General features: G+C 46.7%; 1 protein-coding gene across 1 annotated transcript; it reads right to left on the reverse strand.

Annotated features, from left to right (window-relative positions):
- Positions 1–2,511: 2,511 nt before the first annotated feature.
- Positions 2,512–17,840, reverse strand: LOC119378335 (1-acyl-sn-glycerol-3-phosphate acyltransferase alpha). The gene is made up of 6 exons (XM_037647531.2): positions 17,635–17,840; positions 17,118–17,251; positions 15,247–15,428; positions 12,967–13,062; positions 5,147–5,219; positions 2,512–2,917 (listed from the first exon to the last, which is right to left on the reverse strand). The coding sequence occupies exons 1-6, from the start codon at positions 17,829–17,831 to the stop codon at positions 2,631–2,633; spliced, it is 969 nt and encodes a 322-aa protein (XP_037503459.1). The 5' UTR covers positions 17,832–17,840; the 3' UTR covers positions 2,512–2,630.
- Between the last annotated feature and the right edge of the window lie 5,296 nt (positions 17,841–23,136).

A 23,136-nucleotide genomic window follows, 5' to 3' on the forward strand; every position in this document is an offset into this window, starting at 1 on the left:
AGCCCCTTTTTACACGAAATTACCGTAGGTTAAAGTAGAATTGTTAGCGAAATATTCGCCAACAAAGCGTAGATATTCCCTACTTAAAACACTTTTCTGTAGATGCTATGTTCTGGCAACACCACCTATATTATTGGCTCGGGCCTCTGTCGGGCCTGATTTGCCGTCGGGCCGGGCCGGGCCGGGTAGGCGAAATTTTTTCTCGGTTTCTGGCCGGGCTCGGGTCGCGTATTGAATCACCGGGCCGGGCTCGGCGGGTAAACTTCAACAAATTCCGGGTCCGGGCCGGGCCCGGGCCGAAAATCACGGCCCGTATGCAGTGCTCTAACGAATAGTGGCGGTATCCCGCGACGCTTTGTGCAATTATGCAATACGTCTGAGACGTTTCTGGGTTGCACATATTCTCTCATTGAAAAAAATTTGTTAAAAGATTGCACTTTAGTGAGCATATCAACAAAGGATCCTTTACGCCAGCAGATAAGTAGAATATGAGAATTCATTGCAGTTTTACGTCCTCTACGTATACACCAGGGGTCTCAAACTCACCTTATAGCCAGCGGGCCGCAGTCACTAAATGCAGTCCCGCAAGAGCCAGGGCAGTAAAGTGCAGAAGGTTGAAGGGGGGGGGGGGGGGGGGGGAGTGGCTTGAACGCGATGACAGCTAACGTTGCCATTTGAAAGGAAGCCTTTCCCATATCTCATATACAGGTCATTTCTGAAAGGAATTTGCAGTCGGGATTGGAGAAACATCGATACCGTTCTACAGAATGACTGAAATCTGGACACGGATTCTGAAATATGGAGTTTTTGTTAATAATAATAATATCTAGGGTTGAACGTCCCGAAACCATAATATGGTTACGAGGGACGCTGTAGTGGAGTGCTCCGGAAATTTCGACCATCTGGTGTTCTTTAACGTGCACTGACGTCGCACAGTACACGAGCCTCTATAGCATTTCGCCTCCATCAAAATGCGACGGCCGCGGCCGGGATCAAACCGAGTTTTTGTCCCACGGTTATGTTTCAACACATGGTAACCACATGTCCTGACGAAAAGGATGCTCGAGACCGGTGATGTCAATGTAGCTCACGTACATACTTAAGAAAATAAAAACAAATGGGATGAAGACGGTCATATGTGCGGGCCGGGCCGCGCGTGCTTGAGACCTCTAGTATACACGATGCATCAAAAAAAAAAAAAAATCGCTACTAGCGTTGTTGCTGCTGTACACGGTACAATTTATGCGGTCTGAAATTCGCATAAATTATAGTAAATTACTATATTTTGGTAAAAATGGGCAGCAGATATGCCACGGACAATACCGCGAATTTCGTCCCCGCCTATGACTAGCTTTTTTTTTCTTTCCCACTGCTATGTTTTGCTTTCACTACAGTTTTACCGTATCCGTTACAACACTTAAATACGCATATATTTCCTTCAACGGGCTTGAAAATGCGCGGGCCCAGGCGCGACTTAGAGCAATTAGGTCCGTGCAGTCCTGCAGCCTATACCCAACTGTGAACATAGGTCGGTCTGGTTTAGTTCTATTGGAGCGATTATCGTGTAAAGTGCAGAACGTGCCGCCGGGGAAATTCAGACATGCGTCGAATATGGAGTTATGAATGCTCTACGGCAGTGGTTCTCAAATAGGGGTCCGCGAAACCGATCCTCGAAGAAAAAACAAGAAAACCTCCGTTTTGGGGGGGCACACTATGTCCCGTGACAGCGGCCCCTTCTGATTTTTGGTATGCTTCAGCGCATAACAATATTGAATTGCGGCAGAGATGACTTATGCTTCCCCTTGTCCATGAGATGGCTGTAAATCTTTTGTTACAGTTTTCAACAACATAGGCACGCGAGTATACTTTTTCTGGCTTACATATTTGAAGAGCAAGTATAGCTAGAAACAGGTTGAATGTGGCAGCAGACCGCGCAACTTATTGACAAGCTGTTGGAATCGAATTGGCGTGGCACATCATTTTGACCATTCTTTGCCAGGGAGAAATAAAAGAATAAAAGGCGCCTATTCCACGCTGCATGTTGTGATAATTTATGACCCCCCCCCCTTTGTTTTTTTTCTCTTTATCTCTCTCTGCAAGGGGTTCCTCATCACTTCCACCAGTACACAAGGGGTCCCCAAACATCCATGGCTGAGAACCACTGCTATGGTATCTGCACGTATACGAATCGCCGACGCCGACGCCTCCGGGACCGAGACTCGCGAAAGTGATCATATTCCCGAAAAGAGATAGCTGCCCCAAACCACCTGAGAACTCTTGAGTGAGAGACACACACTATAGTTACTGTATAAGGAACATATACAGTAAATCTAAAAGGCACTTAAGAGCCGGTAATATCGCCATTTGCTTCTTTTCGGTAACCTCTCTTTAGTTCCGCCACTGTCCTTCTCGATAACCGCTGTTTTTCGACAACCACTGATGTACACACTTATTGTTGTCTCTGCAAAGGAGAGTTATGTCGCAGTCGCAGAGAAATGCACGGTGGGCGCTTCATCACCAACGTTTATTACCCGCCGCCGCACTGCGGTCGAGTTCTCGTAATGTCTCGAAGCTGGTGTGGTCATTGAAGACCTCCGTTGCCCCGTTGCACGTGCAGAAGTTGGGCACAGTTAGGTGGATCGTTTGAGGCGGTTGGTCCTTCGGGCATCTCTGGGTCGTTCCTTAGTGGCTAGTGCTGACTCGTTCGATGCTGAGCTGACGAAGTGTATGTCGCTGACAACTGCCCGCTGAACACCGGTAGCGAGGGGTACCATCTGCTGCGTTTCTTCCACTTCGGAAAGCTGTCGGTCCAGCTCATCCTGCATCAGGCTTTGGACGCGCTTCGTCAGATCCGACACGTCATTCGTGGTCAAACCGTCGGTGCTGACTACGGGCAGCACGGTCAGCTTTATTACACCTGCGTGCAAGTCACGCGTGCACTGATGAACGAATAAGAACTGCACATCATGCGGGACTTGTTTATTTGCCCATGAGCATGCGAATTAAATAAATTCGTGAAACACAAGGTCACAAAAGTGATGATGACGATGCGCAAGTGAAATTGCCTTGATCGGTGTACCGCAGTGATGGCCTCCTGACTTTTTGTGCGTGAGTTATGTGCGTGATTGACATAGATGTTCCTCGGTCTCGCTTGAACGAGCCGACATCTGTATTATATAAGCGCTTGCGCATCGTACGCGGAAAAGGGATCAATATATCTGCCCTGAAGCTCCACAAGAGGGGGAGGGGGGTCAGATTCCCGCAAGATTTTCAGTTTATGTGTACGTGTACCTACACAAGGACACGCCTAGAGGTGTCACCTCCGGCAAGTAGTCTGAAATACACAAGTAGACCGCTTATTTTTCGCGTGTGGTATGTGCTGCTTCTGTATTTCACGCTATATACTTGCCGTTTTTCCTAACTAGGTTCTGCTTCGACGCCCCTCGGTTCAAATATCGTCACATCTTTGTCACGGGGAGTTCCGGTCTGACATAACAAAATGGACACGTTTTCCTGCGCGCCGGGCGCGGTCAGTTTCGATACCGGCACGAAAATTCGACGATGAATATCTAAAGTTGCGTGTAACTTTTGTGAGTTCTAAAAAAATGGATATGTCATAAATTGTCACAACTTTCGCATGTAAACAATGACCCTCAAGTCAGTAGTTAGAGGTTAATTAACGAGCTTTTGTTAATTAGTCACTTTGGCTGCGGCAAAGTATTTCTGCCTCGATGTAGAGTTCGTGGGTGAAAACGAAAGGAGCCTGATTATCCCAGGACTTTTATTAAAAATCTGTATTTTCTAAAAGAAACACCTTTTACAGTGTGCTAAAATTACACAGCAGCAACACTAGCGCGCACCAGTATCACACCGGGAGAGAGCGATCGCGTTTCATGATGCGCGCTGGCGTAGCTTCTTTCCCCCCTGTCAACCCTCCCTGTGTAGCTTCCAGCGCGCTCGTCGGGAAGAAAGAAGAGAGAAAACGCATAAATCGTGCGACAAATCCCTGTAACCCCGCTCGTTCTTGGCGGATTCGAAAGAATTTTGCGGCGATCGATTCGTAAGACAATAAACTCCGACAGTGAAGTTATTTTATAATTACTTGGAAAAGTGGTTCAGGATCTATTTAAGGGACTTCGCACAAGAGGTTTTACCACAATATATAACTTCATAAGAATATTTACAAAAGCGACGATCGCATTTAAGCAGGGGCGAAGTACATTACAGAAGCGTTCGTGTATTTAGATTTAGACGCACGTTTATAAAGAAGCCCAAGTGTACGTGGTTAAGTTAACTGAATTGTGGTGTTTTAAGTGCCAAAGACGTACCACCATCTGATCTTGAGGCACCCGGTATAGCAGCGCACTTTGGAATAAACTCGAGTCCCTTGTAACCTTTTTGCCGTGCACCTAAATTTTGGCATAGAATAAGTTTTCCTTTCTACACCGCATTGGATTGCGACTGCTGCGGCCTTGATACCACGACATCAGAAGCGCAACACCATAGCCATGGTGAGCTACCGCATGCGAGTGAAGCCAGGTGGTCGAACGTAATCCGCAGTCTCCCATTACGGAATGCCTATATAACAATCATACTGTAGTTGTATGAGGTAAGGACCCTTTATTTTTTGTTTTTTTTTTATTTGCGGGAGAATAATAATTGGTTGGAGTATACGTAGCATGCAGGTTTTAGCAAGTTGTGTCTAACAGCTTTCCGCTATCCTTGAAAATAAGCGTGCGCAGTCATTGCATTTCACTGACATATATTGGGTTAGTGCTAAAGCTGAGAGACATGAAGACAGAAGTAAGTGTGAAAGTGCGAATTATAGAGAGCTAACGGGGGTTGGAATGAAGTTGATTGAGGCCGTGTAATAATGCGTAGTGTTAGTTGAATAGGCCGTGTAATAATGCGTAGTGATAGTAAGGTTATTAAAGTTACAGAGTAGGTCCAAAGAGAACGGAAACGCACTCGATGACGGTAGAGAACTATATGCGATAAAATTTGAAAACTTGCACGCATAAGGTGGCGTTACCTGGCACAAGGGAGGATCATCACTGAGGAAAAGCCCTCATGCAGTAGATAGGGACATGATGATCTTCATGTCAAACTCCAAACGCAAACTCCAATATTTTCAAGCGCAACTCACCATCATTAAATATTCTGTCTTTGTAGCAGAAGAACGATTTGTAATTGCTGAGCACCACAGGGACCACGGGGGCCTGCAACGTAGTGAAAAAGTAAAAAAAAACGATCAAAATAAATGCTTTATGAAACAAGCTGAATTCATTCATTCATTCATTCATTCATTCATTCATTCATTCATTCATTCATTCATTCATTCATTCATTCATTCATTCATTTGAGATTGCTTGAAACAGCGAGTGTCTTAGATGGCAAGGCTAAAGGCAGAACATCACCTGCCTGCCTGAGGCCTTGTCAATGAGTTATTCTCATGAACCAGGCATTCGAACCGAGACAATAAGTAAAGGTATGAAGAGAGAAGTATGAGTAAGGTGCAAGTGTGTACTGCATACCCCCCACAACCCCCGCCCAACCCTGATATTTACGAGATTTGAGGACTCTTCGTGGGAATGGTTCCAATTTTCCCATTTGATATGACCACCTGTCTCCGCTAATTAAAACGTTAATTAATTTCATTAATTACTGCAGTCATTTATTTCTATTGCCTAAGATGTCTGCCGCCACAGAAAAGGTGATTATGAAGGCAGCGAGGAAATATTGCATGTTATATTATTTTGTATGATTTTCGGACACGTTTCTTCAAACCCCCTGTATACGCACTCACCAGTGAACGTTACTAAGGTGCCACATAGGGATACTTGAGCTGTGTTGTGCAAGACGTATGCACACGTCTACAAGAATATTCTTTTTCCTAGTAGACGTTACACAGACTATACGTAGTAGTCGGCTGTGCTAAAACTTTTCCACCGAAGCTTGGCGCATGCAGAAAATGCAAATGTCAATCGGTATTTGCAATTTTTAAAAGCGGAGATAAAAAATAGTCCTGCCAACAAGCGCCCAGTTTCACTGCTACCAGGTTTGAAGAAACTGCTACATTCTAAGACTTGTGCTCTTGCAAATAAGTTCAGTTTGCTTCTCGCGAAAATTGGTTTACGAAGCATGTTATTTCAGAAACTATATCATAAGCAGTAGAGGAAAAACAGCTTGCTGTTGGAATATATTTAGATTTTTCTGAAGCATTCGACAAATTGAATCGTGGCACGTTATCGCTAAAACATTGCCTTTTTGGGATTAGAAGAGTGACCTCGGCACCTGTAAATTACTACATAAAAGCACCGTTCGCAAAGTTTTTATCTACCAGAACTTATCCAGCTTCAGGTGTATTTCAATGGTGATGTTTCGCAAGGCAGCATTCTTGGATTTCTCTTGTCGAATTTATATATCCAGGTAAGGTGTCGCGCTGCTAAGTTCGAGGACGCGGGTTCTCTTCCCGACCCCGGCTGCCGCATTTCAATGGGGTCGAAATGCCGGAACACCCGTTTTATAGGTTTTTATTGAGGTGCACTTTAAAGAAACCTAGGTGGTCAAAATTAATTCTGCAACCCTTACTACGGCGTGCTTCATAATCATGTAATGGTTTTGTCACGTAAAACCCCAGAAATAATTGATTTATATGCAGTAGAACACCGCTGATACGTTTTCGAAGGGACCGTAAGAAATAAACCTAAGGGCCGGGAAAAGCAAGAACCGAGAAACAAGGAAAACGAAAAAAATATTTAGTGGTACACAGAATTTCATTTCGATACTTACACTTGAAAAAAAATGTGCAACGTTGCCTGGAGCGTTTACTCATGCCCGAGCAGCACGAGAAACGTTTTTCGAGCACCTGCGGTGTCATATCTATTTAATAAATATAGTGCCAACACGGCCGACATCTGGCAAGCGATCCCTTTTGGAGATTCCCGGGAGATTGTCACCGGATGCGTCGGCATTGTTGGCATAGTGTCGGACCACCGTGGCTCGTCGTAGACCAGGGCATAGGCGTGCGCACGGGTGGCAGGGGGGGGGGGGGGGCAGAGGGGGGGGGGGGGGGCCGGCCCCCCTAGTCACCTAAGAGGGGGGGGCGCAACTCGTACATTGACTTAGTAAGGAGGGGGGCGCTGCGATTAACCTTCCCCCCCCCCCCCTAATAGGGAACCCTGCGCACGCCTATGGACCAGGGGTCTTCAACACGCGGCCCGCGGACCTTCCGCTAGCGGCCCACACCTGACAGTCTTCGTCCCACATATATATTTTTAAGATTTCCTTAATAAGTATGTTCCTGAGCCTTTAAGCCGCAGTGGACAACTTTCCTCACCAGAAAGGAACTTGGCGGGCAAAGCCGACGCACGGGTTTCTCTTCTAATGTTTTTTAGCCCAATAGATGATTTCGCAGTGGCCCTAGCATTTTTTTTAGGCACCCTGTGCAATTACCACGTGTTGACACATAGTCGTGGAACAAAAGCTCTATATTTCGGCGTCCAGATTTCAGTCATTCTGGTGATCGGCATCGATATGCATCTAGAATCCCGACACCAAATCCCCTTTAGAAATGAATGACTGTTATATGTGATACGGGAATGGAAAGACCTTCTTTCAAATGAAACGGCAACTTTAGCTAACATTCTGTTTAAACTGCCCTCCCCCCCCCCCCCCCCCTCCTACCACCACCACCTTTCCCCTTCAGCGTTCTTGACTGACCCGGCCCTTGCGGAATGAAATTTCGTGGCTGCGGCCTGAGGTGAGTTTGAGACCCCTGTCGTAGACGGTCGGACGTCTCGCGAAAGTGAAAGTACCCCCGAAAGCGATCGTCGAAGAAAACAACCCCTGCTCCACGCACTCCTAAACTTCATCACTGGTGCACGCATTGGCGCACTCGGCCACGATCTAGCCGACGGATAAAACCGCGGAGCTGAGAACGGTGTCATCCACAGAAATGTAATCAACGTATGCAATTCTTTTGGCACCAACAGTTGTAGCGTGAAAGAACTACGCACACGCGACCAGTTCGACCGCGAAAAGCGCGAACTCCTCCGACAAACAATGATAATGAGTATATACGCCAATGCGACGGCGGAAGCAAATGCCAATCTCGAAGGCCTTACTTTCGTAAGCGCTAAAGACGAGTTTAAAACCGATTACGTACGTACACTCCATCTTTGCAATACGAATCTCAAAGGCTGTGTTTTGTTCGCGGCAACCGAAAATACGTTATGCGTGTCGCTTTCGCCACTCATAAGGCTAATCTTACGGTCGAGCCAGGCCAAGCTGCGTGAAAAGTCAACATGGCCGCTCTCTTTCGTGGTCGCTCGGCAGGCTAGGAGCGCCCTTCGCGACGTATCATTAGGGTGTATCATACGGGAACGGTCCCGCAGTTGCGACGTAACAGCGGGGTTCCCAATATATTGGATCCTATGGGAGCTATGCCGGGACCGGCGGGAAACGATGTAACAGCCGGGAAAACGCAGCAGTGAGAAATGTAACAGCGGGGTTCTACTGCACCAATAACGTCACTACTATTCGCAACATATATACGATCTTAACGTCGTCATCACATATGTATCGGACGCCGATATACAATGCATGCATGAAAGTGAAGTCTTAATTTGTCTAACAAAAATATGGCTGGAAACCGCTTCGACATCTGTATTGCTTTTGTTTTTGTTTTGTTTTTCTGAAGTGAAAATATACGTAACCGCTATCAGTAAAGACCCGCTATGAGAACTTTTTTAAAGACGATAGTCTTTCTTGGGGAACTTAAACGCAGAAATTTTGGTCTGTCTTTCTGTCTGTCTGTCTTTCTGTTTGTCGGCTCGTCCCTCGATTCAGCCACTCGGCCAAAGTTGAACCACTTGCCCAAGGGCCAGCCGTCTTGAACTGGTACGGCTGTTCATACTTGTGAACGTTGTCGATCAAAAAGTAAATATCATGCATATCCGAAGTGCAACATCACTAGGTAAGTATTAGGTGGCGTGTTCCTTTAATAGAAAATGCATACATACGTAATTTTAAGGACCCTAGTTTCTTAAGCTGCGCTGAAAATGCATAAGAATGGAAGCTTGAGCGAGTTGGTATGCGTTCATCTTTGTTGAAACAGCGCTCACTAGACGACGACGAAGTAAAAGAAGGCACAGGACAGGCGCTGCCTGTCCTGTGCCTTCTTTTACTTCGTCGTCGTCTAGTGAGCGCTGTTTCAACAAAGCTGAAAATGCGACTGCGCTGAAATTTGCCTTCCTCCGTGCCCTTCGCACGAGCTCATTGTTGTGTTTCGGTTTCGGTTCTGTATTGCACTGTACGAATGCCATGGGTTGGTGTTGAAAAACTTTAGTTTTGAGAAGGCCAAGAAGGTGAAAAAAAAAATATTTAAAAAATGAAAAAGCAGCGTTGTGGGCGGCCTTCAGGCTGCCGGTTGTGGGCGCCGCTCTGGCGTTCCTGTTTTACTCAGGCGACGTGTAAATAAAAGAGTGTGTGGAGAGTACTCGTTGAGTGCGGACGTTTCTCTGCTTCAGCGCTTCGCGCCAAACCGCGTTTTCGGGCTGGCTGGCGTCCCCGCCGGTCGCGTTGGTCACCGCCGGTCTTCGCCTGCTGCTGCGCCGGGACTACCAGCACGCAACACAGCACTCATGTTTCCCGACGTATTGCCAGATGGCGTCCATATCTCACACAGCGCCTCTTCTATCGTCTTTACACGACATTTGCAGCGAAGCACGCAGATACGCGGCCAATTTTTTTTTAGCACGAAAGTGTTTTATGCCGGGGTCCACCACCGCTCCACTGACGCATTTCCGTCACGGATATGACGTTGTAAAATATAAAGACTAACATATGGCAAAGAAAAAAACTATAAGAAAAAGTTCCGTCACCAGGAGTCGAACTTACGACACGCGAAACGACTCCGCCACACACGGCATGTTCTCTGCTATGCTAACGGCGAGCTATTTATGTGCACCATTTGCCGGTGGCGGTACTCGGAGATCGGCGGTACAGCGTGTTTTTGTTATCACTAGCGAGATGGCGCGAAGGGCTCGAAGAGCGCGCTTTAAAAGTCGTCCCCCACGCGGATTAGCGCGAGCCTCGACAGGGCGTGGTCGCTCGTGCGGGCGCTTATCTCGTGATCTCGGTGGTTTGTACGTCTTGCGCTCTGCCTGCAAGTTTCCGTTGAGAGCACGAAGGTCACCTCGCTCACAGCAGCGGCCGCTTTTGCGAAAGGAGCGCGCTGCTCACACAGAAATAAGTTACAACTGTGACAGTTCGCGCTCATCCTGTGTATGTTCTTTCCGCGCGTCCTTTCTGCTTGAGCAGCGCATTGCAAGTTTCGAGCGGCTTGCCGTTCTTTCACGGAACATTACAATTTGATGCTGTAGCATTCCTTCCTTCGCACTTGGGGTGAAAGAATGCACAACAAACGCTCAACTACGTCTGTGAAGACACGTTTCACTTTCGTGTTATACCTAAAGTCCCTAGATTTTCCCTGAAGAGCAGGGAAAAATCTAGGGACTTGAGGATCAGCCATGTTTTTCTTGTGTGATGTGTACATCATACCATTTCGTTCTGTGCCTGCCTCGATACTTTCTATGTATTGTATTGTGTGCTTCTGTTATTATCTTTATTTACGTGTCTTTTTTCTTTCTTTTTTCGTAGAGATAGTGTAGCGGACATGATCAGGCCACACAACGCGGGCGATAGAGAGCCGGGCGATGGCATCGCCTAAAACCGACTTCTCCATGCCGTCCCCCCGAACCTAACCTAACCTAACCTAACCTAACCCCTAACCACCGACAAGTCGTTTCTCTTTCTCTGTTTCGCCTAGCGCCCTCTACCCCCCTCAACCCCCCCCCCCCCCGCCCCACACACACGCAAGAGAATGTATGAGAAAGTAGTTCAAGTTCATATTTTGACACGGGAAATGTTGAATGTTTTAGTGCTCACATACAATATCCATATTGTTAGCAGGTGTACTTCTGGTGCACCATTTTTATAAACGAAGCCCGAGCATTTGTCAAGTGAATAAACATACACGTTTAGTTCAGGCTCTATATCTGTCGACATGGAGATAAATGCAACCTACACAACAGCGACAAGATCACCTGCATGCCACCGGCGGCGCTAATCGGTGAATCTCCCTGTCGCCACCTAACGAGTGTACGGGGCCTTATGGTCTGCGTATACGGGGCACTCATTTCTTTTTTTTTTTTTCATTTATTGTACCCTTGGGGCATTAGAGAGGGTAGTGGGTTACAGGTTACAATGAGAAGCTGTACAACATAAGCAAAGCATAATTCAGTAGGAATATAACACAATCCGCGAAAAATCTAAGAAGCTATTACAAGGTATTAAGTCGATGGTTATACAAGAGATACAAATATGAAAATGCAAGAAAAACAAGACATACAGGATATACGGGTAAATAAAATGGCATTCTAGTTAGCAAAGTTGTTTAAGGCATCACGAAACAACGAGTTATCACTAATAGATGCAATGCTTTCGGGAAGGCAGTTCCTGTGACGTCCGAGGAATGAATGATTGGAAAAATGTGTTTGTGTTGCTAGAAGGAACATGAACCTTATAATAATGATCGATGCGACGTGATACATACTGCGGGGTATGAACAAATATGCCATGCGATGTTGTGTGATGAAATATTTTATGAAACAATGATAAACGGGAGATTTTACGCCGGGCCGCAAAATATGAAAGTGATGGGCTGGTTTTCATGGCTGTTACGCTCGCAGTTCTGTTATAATTGGAAAGAATAAAACAAGCTGCGTTATTCTGAACTAATTCTAATGCGTTAATTAGGTTAGTGTTATGAGCGTCCCAGACTGATCAAACATATTCCAATTTCAGACGTATTAAAGTTTTGTAAAGTAATAGTTTTAAACAGTCGGGATTATCACGAAAATTGGCGAAGCTTGCACTAAGCCGCGCAAGTTTGAAACGGCGAAACTGGACGATTCTGAAAACTAATCTGGTTGCTTCTAGGTTGTTTTTAGGCCTTAGCTAGGTGATGCAGGTTGTTTCTAGGTTGCCTCTAGGTCGCTGCTAGGCATTAGCTATAGGTGATGTTATGTTGTTTCTACGTTGATTCTCAGCGCAGAGAGGTTCGAGTTAAACCACAGACAGTCACAGACACGACATGGGTGTTCAAACTGCACAGACAGAAGCTCGCGCAGAAACCAAGCGTTCGCACCTCTCATAGATCTACGGGCATGTCGTCGTTGGCGTAGGCCTTGCATCGCTTCGGGGCCTTCTCGCAGTAGCCGTTGCCGTTACCGTTCCCTAGTATTCTCTCGTTCGTTGTACGTACTCGGGGTCTTCGCCGTCGCTTCGCAGCCATTTGCTGGGCTAACTGTTGCCTACTTCATTTTTTGTGGACCACTGGTGAGTAGTGTAATTTACCCAATTTCTCTGGCACCTACCCGTTTATGATGATAGCTTTTTAGGTTCGCTGGACAAGGAACGATTTGCTAAACAGCTTCGCTGTTAAAATGTTTCGCCTGAGGTATCCAAGAGCTCGGTTAGTATTGCTAATTACCTAGTTAATGCGGGTTGCCCAAGTAAGGTTGAATGTGATATGAATTCCTAAGTATTTGTACGAGTTTACCTGATCTAATGGAAGGTTATTCAACTAGTATTACCGGGAGGAGTTAGGTGTCCTAAATACGTGCATAGCATTACCCATGGTAACATTGAATTCCATTAGCCATAAACTGCACCAGTTAGATATTATATTTAGGTCGGACTGTAGGTGACTACAATCATCGTCTGAAGTAATTTCTGTAAAAATAATGCAATCGTCGGTGAATAGGTGAATATTATATGTTGTTACTTGTGAAGGAAGGCCGTTAATATATATCAAAAACAACAAAGGATCGAGCTCCGATCCTTGAGGCACTTCTGAGCCAAGAGAGCACGTCGGTGAATTGTAGCCACTCGAGCGCTCACCTGACAGTCCACTGCCATGTGGAAAGCACCTTTCTTGAACGGCAGCATCTTGGGTTCTGGATTCCGAGTCCCTTCTGGGAACAGCATGAAGCTCGCCTGTATGTGTGCGCATGCGCAGGTTAAGCCGCTGAGGGTGCAATGTGCATGTGCGGTCGCAAGCCTGTCTTTTAGATGCGAAGCAGCTTGAGGCGGGAGCTTTGTCCATCCATCACTTCCGCGGCGTCCGTACCCCCACTGCGCATGCGCGCCCCCTCCCCCTCTCTCTCCTCTCCGACGCCCCCCCCCCCCCTCTCGCGCGCCTGTCGACCGCGTTCCCCGCTCGCCCTGTGAGAATTAACGGCCAGGCTAAAGGGAAGACACGACGCGCGTAGCGTTCCTCTTTGCGTTCCACGACGCTTTGAATGGATGGATGCAGCTTACGGCGCGGGACTTCACCCCAGTATAAGAACCTGGCGAACCACCTCCTAAAAAAATTACACCATCTCCCGCTCAAGCGAACAAACGATCTCCCCGCTGCTTCGCATACACACATGGTTCCCTTTAGCGGGAGCTGGTGTAATTCTTTTACAAGCGTCTCGTACTTTGTCGACAACTCGGCGAGTTATAGCAGTGCGAGCCACTAATACTTTAGCTTCGTCTTTTCTGTATTTTCGCAAACTGCATATTATGTCTATACATGTATACGTTGTCGTTCATTCGGTGTCAGGCCATCTCCTAATCCTGAGCAATTAGGTCTCGCCAAAGGGCGAAGGGACGGAACATAATTGCAGGGTTTTGCAGCGCGCGAACACAGGAAAAAGGACAGAGTGGACAGAAAGAGCGCACCTTGCCGTTCTTGACACTTTGTCTTTGCCGCCCACCGCTGTATATATATATATATATATATATATATATATATATATATATATATATATATATATATATATATATATATATATATATATATATATATATATATATATATATATATATATATATATATATATATATATGTATATATATAAATTGGCTTGAGCGAACGAACGTACAAGAACTTTTATTGTTCACACATGTTTAGTTTTCACAAATGCTTTTTTTTAGACTGCTGTTCTCGTTGCTTTACACCTGTTTCTTGTTAGTTCCTTTAGCGCATTGTTGTTTGCTGTTTACACATGTTCCTTGTTAGTTCATCGAGTCCTTTTCACGCATTGTTCTTAAATGTCATCGCTGTACATAATCACCCATGTTATCACGTGTTTTTTTTTTTTCGTGACAGTGATGAAAAAATTTCCTTTGTTACTGCGCCCACTTCGCCGTATATAATTTTTGTCATGTATGCATGTTAATATTACACCGCACTTTTACCTATGCTGATTTGTCTGATGTATGTGCGATATTAGATACTGCTTAGACACGTGTTTGGGGGCCCCCTGTGTATATATAAGCGACACATTTAACGTATGCATTGTATTCCCTGACAAAGGCCAGACCCCAGCCGAAACGTTGGAACAATAAAAGTTTTCGTACGTTCGTTCGCTCAAGCCAATTTGTATTAATCACCTGATATATATACACACACACACACATATATATATATATATATATATATATATATATATATATATATATATATATATATATATATAGTGCACTGTTCAGGCAGTAGACGATACAAGCGCGAGTAAATGTGCGCCGTGTCCAAGCTAACTTGGATCAAGGTATAATTTAAAAAAAAAAGATACAACGATGGGACTAACGGCGTGTTGTTAGCCACCACCTTGCGCGAACTGGCGAACTTTTCCGTTACTATTGATTCCTTGATTAGTGAAACTTACTAATTACATTTATAATTCCCAAAACATCATATGTCAAAACACATCCTGTTCATTTGGTTCCATGGCAGTTTGATGCATCTCTTCCATTAATTTTTTCCGCGTTTGAAATTTCCGGCGTACAACGCGAATAATGGGTGAACTGAAGGCATGCTGCGCCTCATGCGCGCGTGACAGTAGCATTTTCAAAAAAGGATTTTGAAAAAAAAAATGTAGCGGTACTTCGTGGTTTACTTGATCACCGCGAAAGCATGACCAGGCGACGGTTTAGCTGTTGATTGCTGCTGCAAGCCAGCGGCCGCGTGAATCTGCATGTCAGAGCCGCGCGCCCCGGCTGGAACGATAATATAACAAGCATACTGAAAGCGGTGAGAAGTTAGTCACAGTCAGAGAGTGTTTCGTACACGTTACGTTATTGACGACGTTTTTTTACACGTCGAGCGGATGTCCGAGAGCTATTTGGGCGCACCTTGCCGTTCTTGATATCCTCAAGGCGTTCGTTGAGTGCTCGGTGGCTCTGCTGCGCATTGCGACGGTCTATGAAAACACAGCCGGCAAGGTAGCACGCCACTCCCAGTGGGCCCGTGTAGAGCAGCTCACGCTTCATCACGGGCAAGCATGGGTGGAATTCTTGCCAAACGTGCATCAGACCTGCATTTCAGCACGGCACGTTTCACCTGTAGCAGTTAAAAGGGTGCGCCTTCGAGGCCAACTGAAAGGACATTACGTTCGAAGAGCTGCCAACGGTGCTAATCCTATAGAGCGCAGCCAAGTGAAGGTACAACGCGCACGTGTTTTAGCCCTCTCGAGAGCCACAGTTTCGTGGCATTCGATGTAAATGGAGATCTGTGAGGGTGCCTAAATGACTACCACCTGTAACGACATTATAGAGTGGCGGTGATTTTAATCCGATGCCACGAAAGAACGGAGCTCTAATTTGTGATAACAGGCAGGAGACTACCATCATGTGTGTACAATTCCGAGACAATGAACTGCTGGCAGCTTCTCCATGCATTGGTAACTTTACTCCCAAAATATTAATTCTGTTTTGCTCAAGCACGTGAGGGAACAACGTAACTGAATATGAGGAGGGTGTTTTGTGTTATATAGTACTTTTAGTGTGCACGTATCTCACAGGAGTACGGCCACTAGCGTGGGTTCGGACTTAGCGAGCCACAGGGGCCGCGTTTGCCGTCGCCTCGCGTGAACTAGCGCGCCGCTGCACACGTGCGTTCGGGCGCAACAAAGGCGCCGAGCACAGCGCGGATACCGCTATCAGAGATCCGCAACACTTTATTGCCTGCGGCAACACCACAAACGCAGTACAACGCCCGCTCCCAAAGGCGGTAGAAAATACAACACAAAGGGTGCCGCTAGCACGTCTCCGAGGGCAACAGGGCTCACGGCGACACATTAACGGTCCCTCGCGACTACGCTGCGTACTCTCACGATCAGTGCCACAGGGTCCGATCGCTCGAGCGAGGGCAAACTCCACTCGCGTTGGCTTCGATAGGTACGGCTTTGGCGTAGTATGACCACGCGCGAACACCCCGCACCGCTCTTCGGCCTAGCGTTCGGAAGGGACAACGTAAGGTAAGCGCTCGTCGCTGGCGCAAGGCACCGTTAGCGAACACCGTCCGAGAGAGCCCCAAGAACAAAGGAACCGACGAACGGGAAAGAAAATAAATGCTTGCCCTACTATGTCCAGAGAGATTCTGACTCCCCCGCCGCGCGAAACGTCTCGCGAGACTCGAGTGACTCGAGCGCGGTGCCACAGTCGAGAACCGGCGCCGGGGTGAGGGAGGTTAACGTCACCCCTGCTCGCCCAGCGCCGTAGGACCGCGGAGGAGGGGAGAGTCACGATCGGACATGAGGACGGCAGAAATAGGCGAAAAACCCGCGCAATGGCGACGGGCAAGCCTCAATCCCCACATACTATCTAATATGAAGTCAGACAGGGTGAAATTTGGTACTCCCGCGAAATTAGTTGGCAGCACTAAAAGTAACAACCTATAGAGGACTAAAGCAATTTGCACTAGCGATTGTCTAACGGGTTCCATCGCAGATGAATCTGAAAAAAAAAATCAAAACTGCGACATGTACGATGAAAGTGTCAAGTATACCGCTGGCACGTTATCCGTTATTTTCTAAACCGCAGGACAAAGCAAATCTGTTTTTTGCAGCACTCATAGCAGCACGTTGCTGAGGGCCGCGATGGCAGGAGCGAGTCGACTGTCAAAGCAACTGCTTGCTGCGTGAAAGACGCGTAAAACACTGCGTCTGTGTAACTGCAGTTGGCACGCATAAATTAACGAAATCCGGAAAGGTTGTCTCTCTTACCGAACACGTCCAGGCTAGACTGGTGGTTGACGACCATTATGAATCTCCTGTCCTTGGGTATGCGCTCTTCGTGGCGCAGCACCGCTTCCACGCCTATGGTCCACCTGAGACGCTTGAGGCCAAAGCTGATGATGCTGCAGGTCAAATTGTTTGAGAGGTGTTTAACGGGACTATCACACATGTACAGGGTTACAGCAATGAACGTGGGACTTCGCTTGACCACCTTTTAGGGATACTATAAGCGGCTGCACGGGCAAAGCTTAAAACATACCTCGTCTGTCAAAACTCCATTGAGCGCGTGATTTCAGCTGCCATCGGGTCATGTAGCGATATTCCTGCAGATGTATACATACATGTACTTATCTTTCCACAGACAGTCGTCGATGAACCTCGTGGACATTGTCGTGGCTCGAACGACACGCTTTGCTTTCAGCTGCCCCCTTTCATGGTAGGTTGTTCCCCAAGGAACTTGAGCGAGTGTACACTATTATGGTGTCGATGGCATGGCGATACTCACAGCATGTTTGCTGGGTTGAAGGGTCGGAACACGGACGGAACGCACGCCAGCGCGCACACGATCGACATGAGCACATAGTAGGTGGTCAGGCGGAAGAAGTAGCGGAAAGTCTGGCTTCGCCTGACCAGCACTGCAATGGTGACGACGGCGAAGCCGAACGCCACGCACCATGGACAGGACACTTTCACCGGCCGCATCGCGGCGGCTGCGGCGGAGCCCGCCGCGGTACCGTCGGCCGCGACGACGTCCGACGGAAGGCCGTGGACGCCGAGCAGGAGCCTCTCGGCCGGCGGCCGCTCGTTGTTGTTGACGATGATGATACTTACACATGGCACAGGCCCTCAATGCCAAGTATCTTGTATATACGAAACGCGCAGATAAGGACAGGAATAAAGCAAAGAGGTAGGACAAGAAAGACAGTAGTGGAGATTAAAATTAAATTCTTGGGATTTTACGGGCCGAAACCACGATATGAGGTACGCGGTAGCGGGGATCTACGGATTATTTTGAGCGCTTGGGGAGTACACGGGCTCCTCCGAGATGTGACCCCAGTGGCCGGGAATAGCATGAAACTGCACCCCAGTGCTAACCAGCGCAAAGCCGCTAAGACACCGCGGTGGATCACACAACTGGGAACATATGAATAGCATGGAATTGGTTATGGTCATATCAGATGAATGCACCTGTATTCAAGAGACAAAAATATTCGCTGTAAAATTCATAATGAAAATAACTTGGAAGTAATATGACAGGGATAGCAGATAATTTAGGAATTAAAGCGGCAAGGGTTCTGTAATTACGAAAAGCGTGGAACACATCGCTATGGCTAAATAGCGCCGTATCCGCAAGAGATAGCATAATTTCGCGTTACTCGGCCCTCCTCGTTGAAGTCATTGACGATGGCTGCGGAGGGAGCATTTTCCTTCCTCCGTAATAACGATGGCTATGTGATGATGGTCATCAATTATGGCACGTTCCCACTATGTGCCAAAGGTCAGGAATGGGGCGGTAAGCGCATGGCCAGCAAGTACTACAAGGAGACAAAATAATTGTACGAAATAAGAAAACTACATTGTATCCTGGATACAGGAGTCCCTTTCTGAAAAACAACTCTTTTGAAACAGGCGTGCCGCAGGGATCAGTTCTTTCTCCGCTTTTATTTCTTTTTTAAGCCTTATATTATGTCTCAACGTATCCAGATACTTAGCTTTATCTATACATGCCTACAACTTAACCTTCTTTTCTCGTCATCTCGCGATGTCAGTAACTTACCAATACCAAAATGTGTAATCTTATTTGTCTGAGCTTGAAGTCTGGCTTGACGGACTATATTTTGCCCTTAAAAGGGCCCCGCAACACTTTTTCAAGTAATCGTCTAATGGCTTCGTTAAAAGAGTTTATTGCCGCATGAATCGACTGCCGCAAAAATTTTTAGAATCCGTCAAGTACGAGTGGAGTTACCGGGATTTGCCACACGCTTTAAGCGCTTTCTTTCGCTTTTCGTGCCAGCGAGCGCGCTAAAAGCTACACAGGGAAGGGGATAACAAGGGGGCAAGAATATGCGTCCCCTTGAATATGCGTCCCCAAGAATATCAGCGTGCGCCATGACCTTGATCACTTTTCATTTTTTCTTCGAACGCGCGGCTTACTTTCAGTGTGATCGCGAGCGCGAGCGCGGAGATGTGGCGGCATCACGCGGCGGCCACGGTAACTATGCAGCTCGCCATGCTGAAATCAGCCAACGGCCGTGGTGAAGTGATTTGGGTATATGGCATCATTTGTAGAGAGAAGAGGGAGCGATTTCTAGCTGTCTTTGAGAGTTCATTGTAAATTCCAGCCAGTGTGCTGCGTTATAATGTTTGGCTCGCGTGTTCTCAGGAGCCTCGACTACCGATCAGCAGCGTCTTCTGCCCATGATGAAAAAGTGTTGCAGGGTCCCTTTAACGTTAGTAAGTGGTCTTGTATTCCTATTGTCATAGGCGTGCGCACAGGGGGGGGCAGGGGGGCGGCCGCCCCCCCTAATAACTTAAGAGGGGGGGCGCAGAATCTGCCCTGTACATGACCCCCCTAGTCACCTAAGAGGGGGGGCGCAAATTCTGCCTCGTAAATTGACTTACAAGGGGGGGGGGGCGCCGAGATGAGCCTTCGCCCCCCCCCCTGATGGTCAACCCTGCGCACGCCTATGCCTATTGTCAAATCCAGTTTTTGTTTCTTTTCACTTTCGAAATGAACAGATACCGCATCAGCATCATCTCATGTAATTTCCTTAACACTTTTTCCTACTTATGAAACAAACAAACGAAAAAATAATCACCCCCCAAACTTTTCAACAAATCAACGAAGCCGCAGCCACAATTACCGGCTGCATTTTGTTCCACACATGTACTGCTGGAATGAACCTCGCATAACTAAACTACCAAGTATCGATCGCAGTCATGACGTATTTATTTTATGCACTTGCTGAAAACCCTGACAATTTAAGAAAACACCTATTTTTATTTTTTATTATCGGTAAAACACCCACCTCCATCAAAATGGGGGGGGGGGGGTAGCTCCCCCTTCCCCCCTTGCTGGTGTATAGGCTGACGCAGATGGGAATACATCATGACGAAACGGTGGAAGAGCGCGGCGAGCAAGTCTGAGCATAGTGCAAAGTAATTACACGATACAGAAAACTTGGGCGTTTATTGCGGTAGATACGATATCAAAAGCTGGTTCGCAGTGCCACGGTATAAATGCACGAAAGAAAGAACATAACTTTTAAGGGCTCGTTTTTTTCTTTGTTAGACACAATATTAATGAAAACTAACAGACAATAATGCGAAGGAAAGTGTAGGGGATGTTATTTTTAGTAATTACGATATAAGTGTGAAGAAAGTAAAGTGGACGAAAAGATAACTTGCCGCCGGCATGTCGCCGGCATGTCGTATACGGAACGAGGTGTATATTCATCATAAAAGAATAGGTAAGGCGTGCAAACACGGAAAAATTTTAGAACGCTGTTTGGTTCTCTTCCCTTGTGTCCGGGTCTGCGCGCGCTATAGCAGTTCATTCTGAACCCCTACCAGCCAGCTGAACTTTCTGTCGTTCTCTCATAAAATTCCAGTAAAGAAGGGTGGCAGGGAGATACGCTCTCTCCAGTGCTATTCACCGCATGCTTTCATTAACACACCGTATGGGAAAATCTATACGTTTATCACATGGATGGCAGATGGCCAAATCACATCTTATACAGGCATTTACGTTCTATAATAGTCCTTTGATGTTATACAATGTACTACATAATATAGATATGGGTTTGCGAGCGAAACGTATGCACTCGCGGCGCGCCAGTGTAGGGAATAGGAAAGCCCCCCCCCTTTTTTTTTTACTTTTGCGAGGTCTATATAAATAAACAGAGCGGATGTCTGCGTGATCGGCGAGAGAAGCCTGCGTGCGTGCTTCATACACGCTCTACCGGCCAAAGTCACCTCTCTGCAGGGGACAGCGTCTGCCGGCTGTTATCGTTCTTTTTTTGTGTGTGTGAGATTACATATGTATATGTAGGGCGCGTGCGTTATCCGGAAATGGATGTCAGTGCACTCACTTATACTGAATAACTCGAATACGATGTGGCTGCGTGTGTCGTATGCCATTTCACGTTGTGCGTTGATTGCGGCGCGCGGTCCGCGCATATATCCGAGGGAATAGATGCGAAATGTTCTGAACGAACTGAACGTCCCACATTGTTTGAAGATATGCAGACAATGTTAAGTGTGATCAACAAAGACTTTCAGTAGTTCCAGTAGTCATTTAATTACCGTCGATTACGATACTCCCCAGTGCGAAATGCGAGCGCAGCTGCGCACGCCTGCTTTCATTTGGCGATATATCGAGGCAAAGAACGCGAGAGAGACATGCATTTACGTAAAGCTACAGACTACTCTTTATTTTTATTATTTTTTATTTTTAGATTGTAATTTTGTAAGGCAAATCTGATTAATCTTATTTGCCTTGCGTTTATTATGGCCCGTCAAGAACAAGGGGAAACTTCGGGAGGAATCGAGATTAACCGTAATTCTACAGAAAGTAATGGTTCAGGGTGTAAAAATTCGAAATATTTGAGCTTTACACGATGTAGTATATATGGCAGCATAAGTTATACGCCAAAGAAATCTGTCGCGTAAGAAACGCATACGATCGACCAGGCATGTACAGGATGTTGCACACTTATGAGAAAACTCGAAGCGCCTTGCAATGAGCTCCTAGTTTTCCCCTAAGTGTGAAACAGCCTGTACATGCTTAACTTTCAACAGTGTTCCTTGTTTTTCGTGTGGTGCTCGAGTATATATAGTTATGCCATATACGTTATAGGAAGTCTGCGAATGATGGTACTCTACAACATTACCGCTGACAGCGTTCTCTGCACATATCCACGGAAAAAGAAAAGAGAGAGAGAAAAAAAAACCCTTTCTTGTGCGTCACTTGCACGAGTCTGTGTTCCGTCTCGCCAGCTTCCAACTGTACGTTGCTCCGTGAACCAACGCCCCCTGAATGACTCATCCTCCGTAAGTACTCGTTCGGAGGCGTGACGTCACGTACACGCCTGGGCCGACGGACGTTTCCGTTGCGAAACACTCCTGCAACATGTATAGCGATAAGCGCCGCTACTCGCACTTGCTCAGGGAGTTGTCGCTTGACTGTTGCATCGGCTGTGAACAAGATTGACATCGCCGTTCTGAGCCTCCAAACTTGTCGCGCCGCGCCTGTCAATGCCTTCAGTAATTGCGTGCACACTTGTGCGCTCAATTTGGTTTTGCCCGTTAGGTCTAGCTGAGGCAAGGGGAAAAATGCTGGGTTTTACGTGGGAAAACTACGATATATAATTATGAGGCATGCAAGTGGCGTATATACCCCGAAGTGCAGCAGGGGCATAGCCAGAAATTTTTTTCGGGGTTGGGTTCAACCATACTTTATGTATGTTCGTGCGTGCGTTTGTATGTGTGCGTGTATATATACGCAAGCAAAACTGGGGGTTTGAATCCCCCCCCCTCCCTCTGGCTACGCCCCTGAAGTGCAGTTACTTACGTGCGCCGGACAATATAAATTCACTAGTTTCCAATTTATACACGGCTACGACCTAAGAATAAACATAAGCTCCGCCCACAAAAATCGCCCTATACCACGCGAAGAGAATTTGCATGGATGCTCCACAACTGGAAGTTTTATTGTACAATTAACTTGATCCAAAATTAATTCGGGCAGTAACGCAAAGAATCACATGAACCGCAAATGAGCAAGACGATCCTTTTGATCCAAACAATTACGTTCGCCGATTTTCGGGGCGTCCAGCACTTCGGGGTGTTGAAGACAGTTTATTTTTGGTAGCACAATAATAATTGTTCGGGTTTTACGTGCCAAAGCCACGATATGAATATGAGGAGCGCCGTGGTGGAGGGTTCCGGAAATTTTGATCGCCTGGGGTTTCTTCACGTGCACCTAAATCTAAGTACACGGGCCTCC

The sequence above is a fragment of the Rhipicephalus sanguineus genome, chromosome 1, assembly GCF_013339695.2.
Source record: "Rhipicephalus sanguineus isolate Rsan-2018 chromosome 1, BIME_Rsan_1.4, whole genome shotgun sequence".
NCBI classification, from domain to species: domain Eukaryota; kingdom Metazoa; phylum Arthropoda; class Arachnida; order Ixodida; family Ixodidae; genus Rhipicephalus; species Rhipicephalus sanguineus.

Bases quoted from the DNA above. Each gene is read 5' to 3' on its own strand.
- LOC119378335 (XM_037647531.2), bottom strand. From the start codon at position 17,831: ATGCGGCCGGTGAAAGTGTCCTGTCCATGGTGCGTGGCGTTCGGCTTC. The intron at 5,220-12,966 runs GTGAGCGCTCGA...ACTACGTTGCAG, and splicing joins ACATGGCAGTGGACTGTCAG to GCCCCCGTGGTCCCTGTGGT. The intron at 2,918-5,146 runs GTGAGTTGCGCT...ACTTGCACGCAG, and splicing joins AGACAGAATATTTAATGATG to GTGTAATAAAGCTGACCGTG.